The sequence below is a fragment of the Phoca vitulina genome, unplaced genomic scaffold, assembly GCF_004348235.1.
Source record: "Phoca vitulina isolate PV1807 unplaced genomic scaffold, GSC_HSeal_1.0 scaffold10, whole genome shotgun sequence".
NCBI classification, from domain to species: domain Eukaryota; kingdom Metazoa; phylum Chordata; class Mammalia; order Carnivora; family Phocidae; genus Phoca; species Phoca vitulina.
In genome coordinates this window covers 2,468,895-2,488,766 of record NW_022589713.1, presented here as the reverse complement: position 1 = coordinate 2,488,766, position 19,872 = coordinate 2,468,895, and the positions used below count along the sequence as shown (strand labels likewise).

General features: G+C 34.8%; 1 protein-coding gene across 8 annotated transcripts in view; it reads left to right on the top strand.

Annotated features, from left to right (window-relative positions):
• Positions 1-19,872, top strand: part of LEKR1 (leucine, glutamate and lysine rich 1) — a 209,987-nt gene that overhangs the window by 75,786 nt on the left and 114,329 nt on the right. For all 8 annotated transcript variants that reach the window (XM_032408367.1, XM_032408368.1, XM_032408375.1 and 5 more), the window contains 2 exons: positions 677-796; positions 11,210-11,385. In XM_032408367.1, coding sequence (XP_032264258.1) covers positions 677-796; positions 11,210-11,385 — 296 coding nt within the window. The remainder of the gene's footprint in view (positions 1-676; positions 797-11,209; positions 11,386-19,872) is intronic.

Sequence of the window (19,872 nt, the reverse complement as noted above, 5' to 3'; positions counted from 1 at the left end):
TCAGCATTGGATTGGCTAACAATACATTTGTCTTATGCAATATAATATACTCTTGTATATTTAAGCTATCATATTTAGGTCTCGGTTATATCTAGCAGAATCAGATCTTAACTGATTTGTAATTTACTAAGTAATATCTAAATATTAAGGAATACTGAAATATTAAGGAATAACAATATAAGCATGTTATTTATAGAAGGAAATACTAGAGGAATCAGGAAAAAAAGTTGAAAGTTGTTTTGGGAAGTGGAAATTGAGGTAAAGGCAATGATTACTGTTCTTTCTTTAGCTCTTTTAGTAATATTTGACATTCGAAATTGTATGCATATATTACTTTTAATAAAAATTGATATTTGGGTAGTTACATTTTAATTAGTAATTCAAGTGAAAATACATGTTCATTGAAAAATTTGAACAATACAAAAGATACAGAGTAAAAGTTATGCCTCCCTTCAATGTTCTTTGCCTTTCCCCTGCCCATCAGTTCCACTCTCCTCCCCAGGAGTGATGGTGTTTGATATGTGTCTCTCCATACTTTTTCTGTACATTCATTTAGCATATATAAAGGTGCATACTTTTTAACATTTATTTTTATTAAAAGTGTATTTAAATTTTAATTTAATAAAATTCTCAGGAAGGAATATTTGTAATGGATGTTGTTTGTTTATATTTTTAGAATTCAAGATGTAAGCATGCAGTTAAAAAGTCAACAATATGAATTTCAGAGAGTACAGAAAGAATTGAATCATTTGCAACATGAATTAAAAATTAAGCAGAGACAATCACAAGTATTCAGGTAAGATTATCTTTAAAGAATTGAAAATGATAAGGATTGAAAAAGTGCATTAACTTTATAAACATTCAAACAGATTTTAGTAATAGAGTTTCTATATTCGGTGTGGTTGGAAAAAAAGGAAACAACTTCTCTTGGGGTTTTTTTGATCATTATCTCAACTGAATAGTTTTAGCAATATATTTAAATCAGGCAAACACCTTGCTTTTATTGTGCAGTAACATTTAGAATGAAAGCACAGTAACGAATTCATTTTTCTCTTGACCAGTATTTCTTGGTGTATTCAATTCCCTGCCTGATAGTCCAGTGATACAAAAAGTAGAGAAGAATAGGATAACTTTTTAAAAAAAATTTATGTATTTATTTGAGAGAGAAAGAGTGTGCATGCGGGCATGAATAGGGGAGGAGCAGAGGGAGAGAATCTTCAAGCAGACTCCCTTCTGAGTGTGGAGCCCAGCTAGGGGCTCATTTCAGGACCCAGCGATCATGACCTGAACCGAAACCAAGTGTTGGTTGCTTAACCAACTGAGCCACCCAGGCACCCTAGAATAGGGTAACTTTCTAAATAATAGTAATAGACCTCCTAAATTTCAAAATCTCCAACATAAATGGTGTTAATTCTGCTTTTATATAATCTTTGGAGGGCTTATAATACCTAAAGTTAAAACCCAATGTTCTAAATAAATTAGGAAGTTCATTTTCTTTTATAAAATTGGAATTGAATATATTGAGAATATCAGAAACAGTGATTCTTTTCAAAATTGAGTAACTTATCTTTAGAAAAGGGAAATAAGTTAAATGAACATTATAAATAGACACAGGTTCTGGGTTACTAAAAAAATATGTTGAATGAATATTTTGAAGGTTAGGTTCCTTTCTTTTCTTTTTCAATCTACTAGTTGTTGCCAGAGACATTGTTTCATTAAAAAAATTACCTGGGCTAATAATTTTTAATATACTATCTGGTGATCATCTGCTGGTCAACTACCTTTCATAAATGCCTTGCACATAATGACGCTCAATAAATAATTTTTGAATTGATGAGTCTACTCATAAAACAGATGATCGTTTTTGTCATCAGAAATCTTTCCTGCCTTGTCCTAGAAATCTGGTATTGAACCAGGAGGTGACTCCAGTTCTTCACTTTAGTCAGGCCGACCAGTTGGCTCTTCCAATAGCTCTGGCTCAGGTCTGCTAAGAAAGTCCCATTTATTTTATCCATTAATGCCATTGTGGGTGGTAGGATTGACCGAATTTTAAAGGTTAGACCAGAACTAGATTAAATAATTAATGCTGCTTTAAAATATTAAGACTGATAAAATGTTCACATTTTACATGTGATTTGTAGCATTTTAAATTCTTGAAAAAACTGAGGCATATTGTTACTTTTATTGTGTTCTAGTTTTATCATTTTGAGTTATACTTTTAACTGCTTATTTTTTTTAAAAAATTTCAATAGATATGTGACTTTTGTTTATTTTTAGTTAAAAGATTATAAATTGGGAGTCTGGGGTCTGACATATAAAAATATAGCATTTACTAAAAAGCAATTTTGGAAGTAACCATCTAACTAAACACTTAGTACAAATAAAAGTTTATAATATACAAATAGAAATGATTACTGGTTTTATTCCTCACTAGTAGTTACATTGCATAGGAACAAGCAGTCTGGTGAAAATAAAAGCAAAATTTATAGGGTCAGTGATTTTGTTGCATTACTAAAAGCTGATTTTATAGTAATTTATCTTAAAAATATCTACTAGAATACAGAAGAAAAGGAGCTTATCATCTCTCTAAATGTGGCAAAGAAAAGAAGCATGAACTTTAGGTGCTCAGATATAATCATTTTATTTGTGGAGCCTAAAAGGAACTTCCCCTTTTTTTTTTTTAAGATTTTATTTATTTATTCATCAGAGATAGAGAGAGCACAAGCAGGGGGAGTGGCAGGCAGAGGGAGAAGCAGGCTCCCTGCCGAGCAAGGAGCCTGATGCAGCACTCCATCCCAGGACCCTGGATTATGACTTGAGCCGAAGGCAGACACTTAACCCACTGAGCCCCCCAGGCATCCCAAAAGGAACTTTTAATAGATCAATGAACTGTGTCTTTGAGTCGCATTGCTCTTTTAAAATTATTCTGTCATTTACTTAATTGCAATTGGGCTTAATCACCTAGCCTCCAGAAAAATGTTCATCATGCTTTGTTTTTCCTGACATCATTTCCAGCCTGTCTCTTGCCAAGGAGGTGATCAGGAGTGTGTGTGGTCTGCCTCAATTGGCTCAGCACATTTGCTATTCAGAATAAAATGCCTTTGAGAATGGGAATTAAGTTTAGAAGGCCTGTAAAATGGACACTAAAAAATAGTATGGAATATAAGTATACTTCACTTTATGTAAATCTGTATATAAATCCAGTGCTCCAAATCAATCCATATTTGAAATATTTTAGGCAGTGTTTACTTTTAGAGGATTCCTATTGTGAATCTTTCATAAATTGTTTGAAATATAAAGTACTTACTTTTTTTTTTTTTTTTTTTTTTTTTTAGAGATGGAAGGGGGAGAGAGGGAGAGGGAGAGAGAGAATCTTAAGCAGGCTCCACACCCAGCATGGAGCCCAATGCAGGCCTCGATCTCACAACCCTTAGATTATGACCTGAGCCAAAATCAAGAGTTGGATGCTTTAGTGACTGAGCCACCCAAGTGCTCCCTTACTTTTTTAATTTGTCAATCTAGACTCTGTCATCTGGCTTTATTTTGTTTTGTATTCTCAATCTCATAGTTTATTATATCACATCTTATTTTATACAGTTCTGTTGATATACAGTTACTTACTACAAAATTCATTCATATTAAGAGCACAATGTAATGATTTTTACATTGTAAGACCTACTAAGTTGGGCAACCTTTACCACATCCAGTATTGGAACATTTGAGTCACTCCTAAGATTCTCATGCAATTTTTGCTCAATCTCTGTTCTCACCACCTGTCCTAACAATCACTAATCTTCTTTGTTTCTATAGATTTGCATTTTTCTGGACATTTTGGATATATGGAATCAGACAATGTGGTCTGATTCTACTTTTTGTTTGTTTATTCATTTTTTTTTTTTAGATACCACATGCAAGTGAAATCATATGGTATTTGTCTTTCTTAGTCTGATGTACTTCACTTAGCATAATACCCTCCAGGTCCATCCATGTTGTTGCAAATGGCATGATCTCATCCTTTTTATGGCTGCATAATATTCCATTGTTTAGAGATACCATATCTTTCTTATTCATTCATCTGTCAGTAGACATTTAGGTTGCTTCCATATCTTGGCTATTGTAAATAATGCTGTAGTAAACATAGGGGTACATAAACTTTTTGAATTAGCATATATTAATGCTCATTTATAATTTTCTTTTTCTTTAGGTAAATATCCAGTAGTGGAAATATTGGATCATAAGATGTTTCTATTTTTAGTTTTTTGAGAAACCTCCATACTGTTCTCTACAGTGGCTGTATCAGTTTGCATTCCCACCAATAGTGCATGAGGGTTCCTTTTTCTCCACATCCTTGCCAACACTTGTTATTTCATGTCTTTTTTTAATCTAGCACATCTTCTTTTTTCATTCATCAGTGGATGTGTGTGTGTGTGTGTGTGTGTGTGTGTGTAATGGAATATTACTCAGCCATCAAAAAGAATGAAATCTTGCCTTTCACAATGATGTGGATGGAGCTAGAGTGTATTATGCTAAGCGAAATAAGTCAGTCACAGAAAGACATACCATGTGGGTTCAATCATATGTAGAATTTAAGAAACAAAACAGATGAACATAGGGGAAGGGAAAAAAAGAAGGGGGGAAGCAAACCATAAGAGACTCTTTTTTTTTTTTTTTTTTTTTTTTTTTTTTTTTTAAGATTTATTTATTTGACACAGAGAGAGAGAGGAATCACAAGCAGGCAGAGTGGCAGGGAGTGGCAGAGGGAGAAGCAAGCTTCCCGCGGAGCAGGGAGCCCGATGTGGGACTCGATCCCAGGACTCTGGGATCGTGACCTGAGCCGAAGGCAGACGCTTAACGACTGAGCCACCCAGGTGCCCCAACCATAAGAGACTCTTAACTCTAGAGAACAACCTGAGGGTTGATGGAGGGAGGTGGGTGGGGGATGGGCTAGATGGGTGATGGGCGTTAAGGGAGGGCACTAGCTATGATGAGCACTGGGTGTTATATGTAAGTGATGAATCACTAAATTCTACATCTGAAACCAATTTTACCATATATGTTAACTAATTAGAATTTAAATAAAAACTTGAAGTTAGGAAACAAACAAAAAGCCAAGATATGCCAAAAGCTAGGCCTCTTGTGCCAAACAGTTATCCAAGTTTGTGGATGCAAAAAAAAAAAAAAAAAAAAAAAGCTCTTGAAGTAAATTAAAAGTGTTACTCCAGTGAACACATGAGTGATAAGGAAGCAAAACAGCCTTATTGCTGATATGGAGAAAGTTTTAGTGGTCTGGATAGAATATCAAACCAGCCCCAACAGTCCCTTAAGCCAAAGCCCAATCCAGAGCAAGGCCCCAACTCTTCAATTCTATCTATGAAGGCTGAAAAAGGTAAGGAAGTTGTTTAAGAAAAGTTTGAAGCTAGCAGAGATTGGTTCATGATGTTTAAGAAAAGAAGCCATCTCCATAACATAAAAGTGCAAGATGAAGGAGCAAGTGCTGATGTAGAAGCTATACAGCAAGTTTGCAGAAGATCTAGCTAAAAAAAGTAATGAAGGTGGCCACACTACACAACAGATTTTCAATATAGACAAAACAACCTTCTGTTGCGAAAAGATGTCACCTAGGACTTTCTTAACTAGAGAGAAGTCAATGCCTGTTTTTAAACTTCAGAAAAAGGCTGACTCTCTTGTTAGGGGCTAATGCAGCTGGTGATTTTAAGTTGAAGCCAATGCTCATTTATAAATTTGAAAATTCAAGAGCCCTTAAGAATTATGCTAAATCTACTCTGCCTGTACTCTAGAAATAGAACAACAAAGCCTGGATGATAGCAAATATGTATACAATATGGTTTACTAAATATTTTAAGCCTTTTGTTGATGCTTACTGCTCAGAAAAAAATATTCCTTTCAAAATATGACTGCTCATTGACAATGCACCTGGTCATCCAAGAGTTCTAATGGACATGTACAATTAGATTAATGTTTTCATGCCATCCATTCTGCAGCCCACGGATCAAGGAGTAATTTTGACTTTTAAGTCTTACTATTTAAGAAATACATTTTGTAAGGCTCTAGCTGCCATAGATTGTGATTGCTTTGATGGATTTGGGCAAAGTAAACTGGAAACTTTCTGGGAAAGATTTACCATTCTAGATGCCATTAAGAACATTTGTGATTCATGGGAAGAGGTCAAAATATAAACATGAACAGGAGTTTACGAGAAGTTGATTCCAACCTTCATGGATGACTTTGAGGAGTTAAGGACTTCAGTGGAGGAAGTAACTGGTGTGGTGGAAAAAGCAAGAGAACTAGAGTTAGAAGTGGAACCTAAAGATAAGACTGAATTGCTATAATTTCATGATATAACTTTAACAGATGAGGAGTTGCTTTGTATGGATGAGCAGAGAAACTGGCTTCTTGGGATAGAATCTACTCTTGGTGAAGATGCTAGGAAGATTGTTGAAATGATAAAAAAGATTTAGAATATTACATAAACTTAGTTGATAAAGTGGTGGGCAGGATTTGAGGGGATTGACTCAAATTTTGAAAGAAGTTCTGTGGGTAAAATGCTTTCAAACAGCATTGCATGCTACAGAGAAATCATTTGTGAAAAGAAGAGTCAATTGGCATGGCAGACTTCATTGCTGTCTTATTTTAAGTCCTCTTTAGCATATTAAAGTCCTTTTGGAAACCTCCCTTTTTCCTTACTTCCCCTAACTCCCAAATATATAATCAGTCATCCTCAAAACCCCAGGGCAGCAGCTCTTTTTGCCCACAGGTCCTGTCCCCATGCTTTAATAAAATCACCTTTTTCAAAAAAGAAAACAAAAATCACCTTTTTCGCACCATTAAAAAAAAAAAAAGATACTGCCGCAGTCATCCCAACCTTCAGCAACCATCACCCTGATCAGTTAGCAGGCCATCAACATGGAGGCAACACCCTCCACCAGCAAAAAGATTGTGACTCACTGAAAACGCATATGATAGCATTTTTTTTTAGCAATAAAGTATTTTTAATTAAGATATATACATTGTTTTTTAAGACATGATACTTTTGCACACTTAATAGACTACAGTATAGTGTAAACATAACTTATATGCACTGGGAAACCAAACAATTCATTTGACTCACTTTATTGTGAAGTTTGCTTTATTGTGGTGGTCTGGAACCAAACCTGCAATGTCTCCAAATTATGCCTTTATAAGTCTTTGCACTCCTTTTAGAACTTATTTCTAAGTATTTTATTCTTGTTGATGTTATTATGAGTGGGAGTGTTTTCTTAATTTTATTTTTGCGATTGACCACCATTAGTATACAGACGTAAAACTGATTTTTGCATATGGATCATATATCCTTTGACGTTGATGAACCTGTTTATTTGTTCTAGTATTTGGGGTGTGTGTGTGTGTGTGTGTGTGTTCTTTAGGATTTTCTACATGGAGGATGTTTCTGTCTAGAGGAGTTTACCAATATTCCAACTCCTTTTACCCCTGCTCATTTAGTTGTCATTACCCTTACAACTGTCAGTCTTCATACTTACCGATTGTTAAACACCAGGCCTTCAGTTCCTCCACTACTATTCTAAATCCTCACTATTCTGCTTAGACTACTCAGCTCTCAGCAGCTATGTGTCTTCCTTCATATTTCACAAAGGAAATTAATGTTATAACCACAGACATCATTTACTGTGAATGAAATGATGCTTAAATTTCAGATCCTTCACTCAGGAGCCCCTTCTAAGGTTCTCAGAGGGCCCCTAGCAATAGTAAGGTGGCCTAATTGTAATTGGTTAAAATTCTTTCTTTTTCCACTCTGATTTCCCCTTTCTTAAACTTGTGATGTTGGTGTGCCATTAGAGTAGTCACAAATATTTTGGGAGTCTGAGTAAGGGAAAATTGAGTTGGGAATACACTATTAAAGCTGCCATTTGGAAAGACATTTTAGAATGCTTCAATAATACAATCAAGACATCGGGGCACCTGGGTGGCTCAGTCGGTTAAGCATCTGCCTTTGGCTCAGGTCATGATCCCAGGGTCCTGGGATCTAGTCCCACATCAGGCTCCTTGCTTGGCAGGGAGCCTACTTCTCCTTCTGCCTGCCGCTCCCCTCCTGCTTGTTCTCCCTCTCTCTCTCTGACAAATAAATAAATAAAATCTTTAAAAAAAAAAAAAGCAAGACATCACAGACTAAAAATCTGTATGTGTGTGAATTTTAAAAAATTAATAGAATAAAAACAATAAAGATCAAGTTAAGCATAGAAATTATTCTCACATAAAAATTGTAACTTTTTTTCAGATTATATTACAGGTGAATTCATTAAGAGAAAGATTTTTTCAACAAAAGCTCTTGGATTATTTCATAATCTATTCAATGAAGTGGAGTTAATTATCCAAAAACATTGAAGAAAGATTTAAGCATCTGCCGATTTACAAAAGCTACTATCACTGAATACAACATAAAAATCATACCATTTCAAGGACATCTAAGATAAATTGGCTTATGAGCCTCCTCATTTCAAAGACAATTTAAGCCTAGTCATTTTCTGAAAACACTTGAAATGTTCCTAATCTTATAATCATATAAAAAAATTTGATAAGTTTTTTCCAAATTGGACAACGTATAATATTTACAATGTTATCAGTAATGAACCATAAAGCTGAAAGAATCTTTCAAAACTACCAATAATAAAAAACTAATGGCCATGCTAGATGAAAGGCTATATAATTTTTATATTTTCTCCACATAAAGTATTATATGAAATGGTTCTCATATGGACAAGTGGTTGTAGAACATGTAGACAAAAATTGCAAATAGGGTGCCTGGGTGGCTCAGTTGGTTAAGCCTCTGACTCTTGGTTTCGGCTCAGGTCATGATCTCAGAGTTGTGATATCAAGCCCCAAGTTGGGTTCTGTACTCAGCACGGAGTCTGCTATAGATTCTTTCCCTCTCCCCCCACCCCTCCCCACCACTCACGCATGGTGCATATGCTTGCTCTCTAAAAATAAATAAATAAATAAAATCTTCAAAAAATAAAGGTATTGTAGAGCTGTTACTTATTAGGAAGTTATATTATTTTCCTGTATTTTGTGAAATTGGTGGAATTCATCAACTTTAAAATTTTTATTTGTAATGATTTTTCTCATTCTATGGATAATTACACACTTTTAACCTAATTTTGTAGGCACCTTTTTTTTTTTTTTTAGAGAATGGGAGAGAGAGAGTGGGGGTGCAGAGGGAGAGGGAGAGAGAATCTTAAGTAGGCTCCACACCTAGCGTGGGGCCAGAGGTGGGGCTCAGTCTCACAACCCTGAGATCGTGACCTGAGCCTAAATCAAGAGTCAGTCACTTAACCGACTGAGCCACCCAGGTGCCTCATGTAGACATCATTCTTATATTCTTTTTTTCAAGGAAGCTGTCCTCCCACTCACCACTAATCATATAAGATTTAGACCCCATAGAACATGGATCTGCTCTTGGCTAACAAGCTTGAATTTTCTGTTTCCAGCCTTTCTCCCTACAGAAGCACTTGAATCCACATCCAGTCTTTTTTTCTGTTAAATATTCTTGTAAGCCCTGACTCCCATGCACATGGCTTACTCTCAGGAGCTGCCTTACACCAAACCATTAGCCCCTTGACCTTGGCTTAGTTCATAGCTCTTGTCTCCGTCTTACCAGTTTCTGGTTCTACATTCAGACTTCCCATTCTCACTTTTGGCCCCCTTGATTAAGTGATCTATTTGGACTCCTCCTCTGCTTTTTGAAATTAGCATCTCTCTTAGCTCCCAGCTCTGCAGGCTGATAGAGGCATTTCCTGTGGCTTTTCATCACTCAGGTGGACCTTAGTTACCAATAGAATGACACCACCCATTTTCCTGACAAAGGCTAATCTTTCAGCCTCTGCCCTACCTCTGTCCTTTCTAGGACTTTGCACAAGAAATTGACTGCATCTTTTTTCTGTGTTTTTATTTAGCCTCTGACTGTACTTGTATTGTTACTTAGCTGTGTGCACACTCAGGTGTCTCCTGTCTTAACAAACCATTCTACTCTGCATTTTCCTCTTTCTCCTCTTGCCACTTAAGTCAAGGTTCTCGATTGCTGGTATCACCTGTTTTGTCACTTCTGCTTTGTTGCTCTGTTCTTTCCTACCTAATGCCTCTCTCTGAGATCACCAGAGGCCTCCTTAATACCAGATACAGTGCACTCTGTTCAGCCTTTATCTGAAGGCTTAAACACTGACCACTACTTTTTTGTTTAAATTCTCTTATTTCCTGGATTTCAGATATTAATTCTTTTGGTTCTTCTCTTTTACTCCCTCGTCTTTTTTGAGAGATTCTTTTCTGTTTTAGTCACATAAAACATTAGTGTTATCCGGTGTCTTATCCTCAGTACTTCTCACTTCTTCATTCCTCCAACTGGGTGATCTATTATTTTTACTCATTCATTCATCAGTATTTGTTGAGCATATACTATGTGGTAGGTACTGTGCTAGGTGCTTGGGAAACTGTGTTGAATAAGACAGATATAGTCTCTGCATTATAGATTTAGTCCATTCAGGAAGATAATTATTAACCAAATAATTATAATTCCATGGCTTCAGTCATCATTTTTTGCTAATAACTCCGAGATCTATGCCTGAATCTTTTTTATTAGGTAAATTATAGCCAGGACATCTGAAGTAATAAAATCACTGAGATTGCAGAAAATCTGTGATTACTTTTGAACTGTGACATTTCATGAAGCAAGAGCACTAGATCAATCACTTTAAAAGGTATTCTTTATCACCCCAGGTTTTATACAACCTGGAGAACCATGGTATGTAGCAAGAATACTGTCTAAGAATATGAGATTCTCATTTTGGCTCTGTGATTAAGTCACTTTGACCTAATTTTCTTCACTAAGTATTTACTGTTGAATGAATTTAAAACATTAATTGAATTAATGTATGAAAAAGTTAGCTGTCTTTCTTTATATAATGGAAATGAGTTGGGGTGACCATATACCTCAGTTTTCCTGGGATAGTTCCAGTTTATATCTGTCATCTCAGCAAAATACAAATAGCACCTCCTTTTACATTCAAAATTGTCTCCATTTAGACAGTAGATTATATGGTCATTCTCAAACCATTTTTCAAAGAAAACCATTTTTTCAAAGAAATATTTGTTATAATGCTTGCTATTTTTAAAATTCCTAATTTTTTAAACTATTTTACAGTCGAAGATTGGTGGAGTACAGATATTTCTGGAATAAGACTCTTTCATTACTTACTTTTACTAAAAGAGAGCTAACCAGTATTAAAAATGAAGTATATGATAATTTTCAAAACTGGACTTCACTGAAAGGAGAAGTTTTTCTACAAATTAAATCCATAAGTGAAACAGCCTTGACAGGTTTGTTGTGTATATTTAGAATGTAATCATCTTTTTTTTTGCTATATGGTACATCATAAGTAATGAAATAATCCTTCATTTTATGTGATGGAACTTATGATCAACTTTTAAATTTGTTGTTGGTTGGTAAACTAGCTGACCATTATGACTTCTTTGAACCCTAAAATTCAATAATTATAGGCTGATCTAAAATAAACCATGATACATCTATCTTGAGCTGTGACCAGAAGTCTGTTTATTACTGTTAAGTGTGCCAATTTGTATTTTAAAACTTTTTCTTCTGTTCATGATTTAGTATTTCATGTCGGATCAGCCTTCCCTCAGATAACTGATAAATTCTGGACAGAATAACTACTTAAAAACACTGGAGAGTGACCAAAACCAAGCACATAACAGAGGGAATGTCAAATATTGAAAGAATGCATATTACTAAGTGAAAGATGCCAATCTGAAAAGGCTACATACTATATGATTCTAACTAAATGACATTCTGCAAAGGGTAAAACTATAGATATAGTAAAGAAATATGTTTTTGCCAGTGTGGGAGGGGAAGAATAGGTTGAGCATGGAAGATTCTTAGAGCAATGAAAATACTTTGTATGATACTATAATGGTGGATACATGTCATTATACATTTATCAAAACCCATAGAATGTAAACACCAAGAGTGAATCCTAATATAAACTAAGGATTTGGGGGCGAATATGATGTGTGAGTGTAGGTTCATTGATTATAAGAAATGTCCCACTCTGGTGCAGGATTTTGATGATGGGAGAGGCTATGCATGTGTGAAGACAGAATTTATATGGAAATTCTCTGTACTTTCTGCTTAATTTTACTATGAACCTAAAACTGACATTTTTTTTTTAAAGGCTATGAATTTTTTTTAGTTAAAAGAAGAAAATGGAACTGGGTGAATTCCCTGGGGTTTGGTTTTTATTTTTGTTTGTTTGTTTAAGGCTATTAGGTTGAGAGCAGGGTACAGTGTGTTCCATGCAGGGAAGCTAAAACTCTGATATAAATCTATAGTCTTTTGGCTTGAAGATTGGAGGACATAGATTAAGGCAGCTTCTGAGAAAGAATATTCCAGAAAAGAGGTGATCAGAGAGGAAGAGCTCAGAGTTTGCATATAAGCTCTTTCCAAATCTTTGGCCTATTCCTGAAATACATGTGCACAGGGAAGACTTGAAATAACCCATCAAAGGCCAAAATAATTGATATTTTCGCTGCTGCTTACCCAAGGGGAGACATATTTTACAGTTTGAGTTCAGCCAAGTTAACTGCTTGTTAAAATAAAACAATGTCAAAATCACTACCCTTTAGAGGAACGTAACAGAATTCAGGGTCTCCATAACATAACATCCCCAATGTTCAGGATACAACCCCAAATTTCTTGGTATGGGAAGAAACAGGAAAACATGGCCCATACTCAAGAGATTAGTCAGCAGAGACCAACCCTGAGTTGATCCAGATGATAGAAATAACTAACCAGGATTTCAAATTAGCTGTTAACTATGTTTAATGACATAAAGGAAAATAAGCTAGTAATGAGTGAAAAGATAGAATATCTCAGCAGAAAACTATTAAAAATTGGATATTCAAGAATGGAAAAATACAATATCTGAAATAAAAATTTACTGGATAGACTTCTTTTTTTTTTTTTTTTTTTAATTTTATTTATTTATTTGAGAGAGAGAATGAGACAGAGAGAGAGCATGAGATGGGGGAGGGTCAGAGGGAGAAGCAGACTCCCTGCCGAGCAGGGAGCCCGATGCGGGACTCGATCCCGGGACTCCAGGATCATGACCTGAGCCGAAGGCAGTCGCTTAACCAACTGAGCCACCCAGGCGCCCCATACTGGATAGACTTCTATAGCATATTGTGATTATAGAAAAAAGAACCAGTGAATTTAAGATAGATCAGTAGAAATTATTCATTTTGAAGAACAGAGATAAACATTGAAAAAAAATGAACAGAACCTCAGGGCCCTTAGGATGGATTAAAATATACCATAAGTGATAAATATGGGTAAGAAAAAAGACTTTTTTCCTTTGAATTTAAAAAAAAATTGTATATTCTTATTTAAAGTAGGAATTATATGTGGGTTTTATGAAGTATGTTGATTTAACTTATGACAGCTAGAACATAAAGGATGGAGAGAAGGAGTAAATAGACCCAAATGGTTGCACTCTTTTTGTATTTTATGTGATATGATGCAATATATATATGTAGACTAAAAATGATATATAACTCATAAAGCAACCACTAAAAAAAAAATACAAAAAGACAAAGCTAAAAAGATAATAAATAAACTAAAAAGTAACTCTTTTAAAAGTATCCAAACAGTGGAGAATTAATGTCACCTGTCTCTAAGATTTATATGCATAATGACATATGGATCATCAGTAGATCACTGGAACAAAATAGCCAGGTAAATAATCCTATTTGTATGATTATTTCACTTTTGACAAATGTGCCAAAACAATCCAATGGGACAAAGAAAGTCTTTCAACAAATTGTAATAGAACAACTAAATACCCATATGGGAAAATATACCTCAACTCCTTCATTACATTGTACATGAAATTAATTCAAGATAAATCATAAAACTAAATATAAAAGCTAAAACTATCAAAGAAGAAATAGAGCAAAATGTCTTCATGAATTGGTAGTAAATGAAGGTTTATTGGATAGGGCATAGAAGTAAGAAAAATACCAAAAATTGATGTGTTAGACTTTATCAAAATTAAAAACTTCTATTCATCAAAAGATGCTGTTAAGAAAATGAATAGGTAAGCCACAGACAGAAAAAATACCTAAAAAAAAAAAAAAATGTGACAAAGAACTGCTGTCCAGCCTACATAAAGAACACCAACAAGTCAGTAACAAAAGGACAAAAAATCCAATCAAAAATGGCCAAAAAATCCAATCAAAAATGGCCAAAAGCAGACACTTTGAAAGGAAACACATACAAATGACCAATAAGGACATGAAAAAGTGCTCAACGCTATTGCAACGTTATTGCAACGGAAATGCAAATGTCAATAGTACATACCCACCAAATTGGTTAAAATGAGAAAGATTTAAAACAGTGGATGTTGGTGAGGAAGGAAAGCAACTGGAACTCTTCACACAAATAGGTGAGAGTATAAAATGTTATAGCCACTTTGAAAAAAGCTCTGACAGGTATTTTTTATAAAACTATACACATATCCAATGATCCTTGAAATTCTTCTCTTTGGTATTGATGCCCCCCTGCAAGTAAAAACATATGTCCACACATTTATCCTAAAGAAGTGTTCCTTGTGGCAGGCTTGTAGCCTTAAATAAGGGAAGAAAATTAATGTTCTTATAGTTTAAATATATTTATTAATATATAACTAATATAAAATATATTTCTTTTTTTTTAAAATATATTTCTATATATAGATTTAGACCCACATGCATAGGCTGAACTGATTTTTTATGGTATGGTATTCCATTTATTTATTTTTTCTTTTTTTATGTATTTTTAAATTTAAATTCAATTAATTAACATATAATGTATTATTGGTTTCAGAGGTAAAGGTCAGTGATTCATCAGTCTTATATAATACCCAGTGCTCATTACATCACATGCCCTCTTTAATGTCCATCACCCAGTTACCCCATCCCTCCATCCCCGTCCCTGCCAGCAATCCTCAGGTTGTTTCCTATGATTAAGAGTCTCTTATGGTTTGTCTCCTTCTCTGGGTTCATCTTGTTTTATTTTTTCCTCTCTTCCCCTATGATCCTCTGTTTTGTTTCTTAAATTCCACATATCAGTGAGATCATATGATAATTATCTTTCTCTGATTGACTTATTTCACTTATCATAATATCCTCTAGTTCTATCCACGTCATTGCAAATGACAAGATTTCATTTTTTTGATGGCTGAATAGTATTCTATTGTATGTATATATATGTGTGTGTGTGTGTGTATACATATATATATATATATATACACACACACCACATCTTTTTTATCCATTCATCTGTCGATGGACATCTCAGCTCTTTCCATAGTTTGGCTATTGTGGACATTGCTGCTATAAACATTGGGGTGCACATGCCCCTTTTGATCACTACATTTGTATCTTTGGGGTAAATACCCAGTAGTGCAATTGCTGGGTCCTAGGGTAGCTCTATTTTCAACTTTTTGAGGAACCTCCATACTGTTTTCCAGAGTGGCTGCACCAGCTTGCATTCCCATTAACAGTGTAGGGAGGGTTCCCCTTTCTCCGCATCCCCACCAACATCTGTCGTTTCCTAACTTAATTTTAGCCATTCTGACCAGTGTGAGATGGTATCTCATTGTGGTTTTGATTTGTATTTCCTTAATGCCAAGTAATGTTGAGCATTTTTTCATGTGTCTGTTGGCCAGCTGGAGAAATGTCTGTTCATGTCTTCTGCCCATTTCTTGACTGGATTATTTGTTCTTTGGGTGTTGAGTTTGATAAGTTCTTTATAGATTTTGGATACTAGCCCTTTATTTGATAAATATATTTATTAATATAAATATATTAAATATATGTATAAATTTAGACCCACATAAGTATGCTAAACTGATTTTTGACAAAGGTAAGCAAGCAGTTCAGTGGAGGAAGGATAGCCTAGCCCCCCCCCCCTTTTTTTTAACAGATTGAAAGTAGTAACAGAGACAGTGGAGTAACTGGAGTAATTACTAGAGTAATTGGTTATCCATAGGCAAAAAAAAAAGAGAACACTTGACCAAAACCGTTCACCTTATACAAAAATTAATTCAAAATGGATCATAGATCTAAAGGAAACTAGAAAACTAGAAAATCTTTAGGACCTATTATTCTCAGACTTGAACTAAAAGCATGATACATAAAAGGAAAACTTGATAAATAGAACCTCAACAAAATTAAGTTTTGCTCTGTGAAAGACCCTGTTAAGAGGATGAAAAGGCAAGTTACAGATTAGGAGAAAATATTTGTGGACCACACAAAGGACTTTTATCTAGAATACATGAAAAGCTCTCAAAACTCTACGTTTTAAATAAACAGACTCATTAGGAAATGGGCAAATTATATCAGCAAAAATTTCATCGAAGATGATATGCAGATGGAAAACACATGAAAAATTGTTTAACATCATTAGCCAATTAGGGAAATGAAAATTATAACATTATGAAATGAAATACGCATCTATTAGAATGTCTAAAATTGTAGAGGTTTCCTAAAAACATAATAACCTAAAATAATTTTAAGTCCATGTGGCTAAGCTAACAGGACTAAGAAGAACAGAAAAATCTTATCAAAATTTTATATAATCAATCAGAAATTGATTATATAAGATTAATACTAATAATTGTACTTACATTAGCTAACATTATATAATACTTAGTCTAGATCTAAAAACCTATATTAGCTATAAACTTTGACAATATTACAGGCATTTTACATGATAAATACTTTTTTTTAAAAATACCAGCTTTTATTTGTGATCTACATGGATATATCCTTATGGGGTGAGTTGATTGTGCATGGCATAGTTCTTCAATTGAAAAGTTGATACAAAAACGTGAAACATTTTTATAAGAAGTAAAATAACCTCCTAATTCATAGTCCTAATTCCTTTATCCTAACATAATTGTTTTCATTTTCCCACTTTATCTTCTAGTCCAACACGTGCTCATTTATTTTTGGCATATTTGTAATCACAATCTAAATGCCAATTTATATTCTAAAATGTAGTGTTATTGGCTGAATTTTGTCACTTCCCCAAATTCATATATTGAAGTCCCAATCCTTCAATATAACTATATTTGGAGTCAGGGTCCTTAAATAAATTTAAGTAGGTGGGCTCTAATCTAATATGATTGGTGTTTCTAAAAAAAAAAAGAGGAAATTTGGAAACAGACACAGAGGGAAGAGTCTTGAAGACACAGGAAGAAGATGGCCATTTACAAGCCAAGAAGAAAGGCCTGGAAGAGATCCATCCTTCGTGGCCCTCAGAAGATACCAACCCAGCTGATTCCTTGATCTCAGACTTTTTAGCCTCCAGAACTGTGAAAAAAGCAATCTCTGTTGCTTAAGCTACCCAGTCTGTGGTACTTTGTTACAGCAGCCCTAACAAATTAATAAATATCATGAACCACATAAACATTGCACAATATTATTCGAGATACTTTAAAAGATTTGCACATTAAAATTTAGGTTTAAAATCAAAGTCCAAAACAGAAACAGTATTCCTAGAAAACGCATTGCTTAATATTTTCTTGCTGACAAAGTATGTTAATTATTGAATAGCAGATATGAGTGAAATACTTCTTACCCCTCTAATGAGTGGCTTTCTCTTTATGTAATCAAGACTTTTAAGTTCAAATGTTCATAGATTAGGTTTTCTTAAACCAGAGCACACCTATTTTAATAAGAGAAATTTCAGGAAAAAATATTTTTAGTGTAGAATCACCACACTAAAGGTAGAATATTTTAAGTGTATAATTAATTTGCTTCCATTCTCAAAGTAACTTGATTGAATAGCTCTTGAACTTTTAAAATTCAAGTTCTGAATTAGGTTTAGAAATGTAGTCCACATTTTTCGTAAAATTGAAGAAATTGGGGATAGAATAGGCCTATTTGCTTATCCTATTAAAACACACATTGCTTATGTGTTTTTTTTGCCTTATCTAGTCTGACATTAAATAATCTGGGGCTCAAAATGCTTGCCTATGAAGTGAAGGTAAGGTAAGACAAAAAAAATATTCAGGATATTCAACTAGTATATCAGAAACTATTTAGAAGTTTTGCTCGATAATGACTTTACTCATTTGGTAACTATCTATTGAGCTTCTGTTATTTCTAGGACATCACTGGTAATGATTATGGGTGGAATAAAAATTAAGATATTATCTCTGACCTAAAATAACTTACGGTCTAATACTAGATCATATGTATACATATGGTCAGTGCAGTAAAAATGGTGTAAATTGGAGCAAGTTCTAGGAAGATCTAAGTCACTTCCAGATTGGGTCAGAAAAGATTTCCAGGCCGTGGTAGCATGTGGGCAGTGGCAGGCCAAATGAATGAGGTTAGGAGGACCTTCTCCATGGGGGTGCTGAGACAGGGGAAACACAAGGTGGGTACAATGACCAGAATAGGTTAACCTGGTGGAGATCATAACTTCTGAACTCCAAATTGGGACACATGACTGACAGATATGAAGTTGTAGAATGATGAGTGTAGGATTGAATATTTGACAGTAGGATTGCCAAACAAGAAGGGATGCGTAATTTGCCAAGGGTGAGTTAATTCTCTCCTAATTCATTGAGTTTACTCTCCTAATTCCATGATAGAAACACAGCTCCTGTTAGTTTGGAAATCTTGCTGTACTTTTCCATGTGTTAGAATATATTTCACAAATAAATTTGTATTGCAGATTCTTATTCTTTTAATGTCAGAAAGTCATGTTGACATGAGTAGTTATTTTAGAGACAGATAGTAGTGTACACTTACAGAGTCAGCCTGCTAACCTAAGCAGTATCATTCTGGCAAATGAAAAATAGGTGACAGCATGTGCAGGCTCCTCTGCAGTGTCATTCTGACTTAAACATAGACAGATATGATTAGGATACGATACAATTTATTCAGCACAAGGAGCCACCTTTATAGATACAGAAATACCCAAGACTCTTTAGGCGTGAAGAAAAACCGCAACCTCCATATTTTTTAAAACTCTCTTCTTTTAAAATTTTATGCACTAGTGTGTTATCTGTTTTCCTTGTACAAATGGGTACATATCCATAAGTATTTAGAAGCATATAGTTATTCCTAGGAAAAAGATTTCCATATAAAGTAATCATTGGAATATAGTAGAACCTTACTTATTTGGTCTCTGTCAATTTATTTATCCAGGTTTTCCTTTTTTTAAAAAAAGATTTTATTTACTTGAGACAGAGAGCACGAGTGGGGTGGAGGGGCAGAGGGAGAAGCAGACTCGCCATTGAGCAGGGAACCCAATGTGGGACTCGATCCTGGGACGCCAGGATCATGACCTGAGCTGAAGGTAGACACTTAACCGACTGAGCCACCCAGGCACCCCACCAGGTTTTCCATTTTGAGCAATAATTAAAAGTGAAGAAGATGCTAGACCCCTTGTGCTCATGCCCTAGATCTGTCTTAAAGGTCATGTTTTCTTCCAGACATACTCTTCACCCACAGAAAGACATTTTGCTTTTCTCTCCTTGGACCACATTTGTAATCCTATTCATCACCATCCTTTAAGGCATGTTCTCTTCCCTGTGCTCTGTCTAGCCTACCACTTTACTTCTCCTGTAACGACTTACCAGCCATATTGCCTCTGCTGCCATGTCTGTTTTATGGATCTCTGATTCTGGTTTTCACTCGCCCCTGTGGCTGCTATTTCTGCTGTGGTGGCTCCAAGTCCAAGACAAACTCCTCTGATACCCAGTCACATGCTAAACCCATCACATGGCCCAGGAT